The 3,875-nt window shown below is 33.8% G+C and overlaps 1 protein-coding gene across 1 annotated transcript in view; it reads left to right on the forward strand.

Annotated features, from left to right (window-relative positions):
* LOC118737047 (aldo-keto reductase family 1 member A1) overlaps positions 1 to 3,564 on the forward strand; it is a 53,400-nt gene extending 49,836 nt beyond the window's left edge. Inside the window, exons 2-6 of the mRNA XM_036467291.1 lie at positions 439 to 619; positions 2,112 to 2,299; positions 2,368 to 2,484; positions 2,921 to 3,303; positions 3,391 to 3,564. Coding sequence (XP_036323184.1) covers positions 439 to 619; positions 2,112 to 2,299; positions 2,368 to 2,484; positions 2,921 to 3,303; positions 3,391 to 3,421 — 900 coding nt within the window. The 3' untranslated portion in view covers positions 3,422 to 3,564. The remainder of the gene's footprint in view (positions 1 to 438; positions 620 to 2,111; positions 2,300 to 2,367; positions 2,485 to 2,920; positions 3,304 to 3,390) is intronic.
* Positions 3,565 to 3,875: the final 311 nt, after the last annotated feature.

Here is a 3,875-nt window from a genome sequence, read left to right on the forward strand (position 1 = left end):
TAGAACTATGAAGCTACTCGAAAATGGCAAAAGCTCACAGAAATAATGGCCAATATGTACTTGATTAAAATTTATTTGCAACAAAAACCTTTTTTTCCAAAAGTTCACCCAAAAACCCGCAGACACTTTTCATATGATTCAATTTTTCTGTACAATTTTACCTACATATAAGCTCTCGAAGTGACCAGAGAAAATTTTTACTTGAAAAAAAATGGTGTTGAATTCTATATGTCATCGCATAGAATACAAAATTGTATATGCGGGGCGTGTAATCGCCTCAACACAAATCGGTTTGACACGAGACTGAAAAGCTTTGTCCTTGCCCATCTTCTTTCCGAAGTTCCGCCAGTTTTGTGCATTAAAGAGAAATTCTTTAAACTTTGTATCTTATGGCAAGCATAAACATACTATTTATTTATTTTTTTTGTTATTTCACAGGCAAGCGAGGAAGAAATAACCGTTGCTGTAAATGAAGCTCTCGAGATAGGTTACCGCCATATTGACACTGCACCTGTGTATTTGAATGAAAAGGCTATTGGAAACGTTCTACAGGAGTGGTTATCTGCTGGTAAAGTTAAGCGATCATCTCTATTCGTGACCACTAAGTTGCCACCACCAGGTAATTGAGTTGATTCTTAAAGTAATGCTTCTCATAAACACGCTACGGCGCTTTATATGCAACTTATAGCGGAATAAAGCTCTAAATGCATCGAAGCTCGTTGTGGAGTTGTATCATAAACGGAACACTTTAAACACTTAACATATCGTCACCTTAATTTACGCAGGCCCTTACCAACACTTTTTTCGAAACTAGGTTTTTCACAGATTTTGGTAGGATATATTTAAAATACACCTTTACTAAAAATTTGAAAGTGTCAGTACCAAAAACAACGATGTTATGCCACTTTTTAAAACGCCCTGTACGTATACATATATGGGGCGTTCCATACCAAAACGGACGCGGTTCCCACTTCATGTGTTTGATGTGTTTCAAAATTTTAGGGTTGATGCATAAACATAATTAATAAATAAACATGCAATTTAAGCTTGATTAATATATTTTTGAAAACTTAACAGCACAAAAACAGAAACAAATCGATTTAAAAGTTCTCCAAATATCTCGAGAACGGGGCGAGGAAAAAATATGAAAAAAATTCTACCAAAATTTAAAAAAAAATTTTTAATTTGTAATGCACTCATTTTACTCAACTTCGGTGTAAAAAAAAATTCAAAACTCAAATTATTGTAGAGTGCACCATAGTGCAAATAAATAATACTATACTTAAATATTGCGCAATACTCAGAGCTACCATTGTGATTTTTTTTTATTTTATTTTTTTGAGATGGCATATTTTCAAAAACTATTTTTTTTTATCAAAAAATTGTATGTGAAAAATTTTTCAATAAATTTTTTTTTTTAATATTTCTTTTCATAGAGAATTTGGATGTGTATACGTGTGTTTTTTTTCAAATTTTTTTCTCGCCCCGTTCTCTAAAGGTTTTAAAACTGTATTAATCAAGCTCAAATTTCATATTTATATATTATATATGTTTATGCACCAACCCTAAAAATTTTAAACAAATCAAACACATGAAGTTTGAACCCCGTCCGTTTTGGTATGGAACGCCCCATATGCATGATTAGTTTTTTGCTTTTCCTGTAAAATAAAAAAAAAATGTTGGTTAGAGCCTTTGTGAATTTCATACATCCATACATAATACAACAAGTTATTTCTTAAATGCAAATTTTGGAAGCTCAGTCGGTAAACTGGATATGCGTTTTTAATCTTTGGCCGATTTACTGCTCGCGATCGTGCTTCGATTTGATCTGTACCAAGTTGTTAGTTATCTGTATATAAATACATATGTATCCACCTATGTAAATACTTTCTTCGGGCGCTAGACCTTGTACTTTTGCTTGTGGAATCTTTAACCAATTTTTCTTCTTCTATTTCAAGAACATTAAGGGCCGTTTTTTTTTTCAAGTAGGTTTCAAAATTGTTCTGCAATCTGAACACAAATTTTGTTCTGAAAAAGTACTTGAAAAAAACGACACAAAGCCTCTTTAATACAAAGTTTTTTGTAGAATTTGTACTTTTCTCGTCTCTCAGGCAATAAACCCGATCTAGTAGAGTCGACTTTGCGCAAATCCTTGGCAGATCTGCAATTGGATTATGTCGATTTGTATTTGATACATACGCCATTTACGGTAATGCTCGATGAAAATGGCGAATTTAAACGCTATGAAGATGGCACTATTATGGTTGATCCGAGCACCGATCACGCAGCTATTTGGAAGGTGAGTTGCTCGCAACTATGTAGTTATAGAAGCACAAGAGCGTGTTTTCCATAATAATATAATTATAGGAAATGGAAGGTCTAGTTGCCAAAGGGTTGGCTAAATCAATTGGAATATCGAATTTCAATCTGCAGCAAATTGAAAGGCTACGAAAGCATTGCACCATTCAACCGCAAGTTTTACAGGTACGTACTTATATACAGTCAATCAATAAAGTTTAGGTACAGAGAGTTTTTTACAATACGGGCCACTCTTTATTAAATTTTTTTTTTTGGCTAATTTTTTATAAAAATATGGTTAATTCTACAACAGAAACCCCAAAAATCATAATTCCAAGCCCTGTGCAAAATTAAAGAAAATTGTGCAAATTTTCATTCAAATGTTGCACTTTTTATTTACACTCTTTAGAAAAAAGTTGGGTATACAGTTTTTTGAATAATGAGACTTAATGAGATACCTTTTCGCCTAAATAAACATTTTAAGGGTAGAAGTGTTTAAAAGCTCGATTTATTTTTTACTGAACTTATTCTGGAATTCCATTGATTGAAGTAAATTCAAAAAGGATGATATAGCGTTTTTTTGCTCATATGTATACTCATCCACTACTTTGAATCATTGCAGATTGAATATCACATCTACTTGCAACAACCAGAGTTGATTGAGTATTGCAAAGCTTCGGACATTGCCATCACCGCCTATTCACCACTAGGTTCCAAAGGCGTAGGCGCTTTAAATAAGATGGTTGGTGTAGAACGTGAGTTACCCGACTTACTTGAGGTGCCGGAAGTGAAGCAGATCGCCAAGAAATATCATAAGAGTGCAGCACAAGTTTTGCTACGGTGGATTGTGGAGAAAGGCTTATCGGTAATACCGAAAAGCACCAATTCCAAACGCATGCGAGAGAACAAAGATATCTTTGACTTTAAACTAAGTCCAGAGGAAATTGAACAGCTCAATAAATTGGATGCCAATGTGCGTGTGGTGGATTTCGCATTCTTCAAAGGGTAAGTATGGAATGTAGACTAAAGAATTGTTAAAACCATGCGATATTCCTTTATATACACTTATATTTTCCCTTTTTATCTTTGCAGCGTTGAAAAGCATCCGGAATTCCCCTTTTAAATTTTGAACTCAAAGTTAGAACACATTTGGTATTTAATATTTATCAATTTATCTTAGCAATGTTATATTAAATTTATATTCACCATATTTATGCAAGTAGTTTTAGAAATATACACATCAATTACTCGCTTCTGCTACAGGCAGTAATGTTTTCTTAATTATCTTAAGCTCTACAGCCCGAGGCTTAGTCGCGCTCAAGTCGTTCGTATGGCTGGTTTGCTCGATAGGTATGTTCATTATTTGTCTATCATTTTCATTGTTTCCATGTTTCTTTATGGCATCGATTATCGGCACCTCCTCGATCGCAGTCACCTCTTGCGGCTTCAGATGCGTTTCATTAACTTCTCTAACTAGCACACTTTCTATAGCGGACACATCTACGCTGCTACTGCTAAATACATTAACAACACTTAAATATATGTGTGTATTAGAATTCAGTACATTTTTGCTTATA

This window comes from Rhagoletis pomonella, unplaced genomic scaffold (assembly GCF_013731165.1).
Source record: "Rhagoletis pomonella isolate Grant_MI unplaced genomic scaffold, Rhpom_1.0 Rhpom_scaffold_00004, whole genome shotgun sequence".
In the NCBI taxonomy this organism is placed as follows: domain Eukaryota; kingdom Metazoa; phylum Arthropoda; class Insecta; order Diptera; family Tephritidae; genus Rhagoletis; species Rhagoletis pomonella.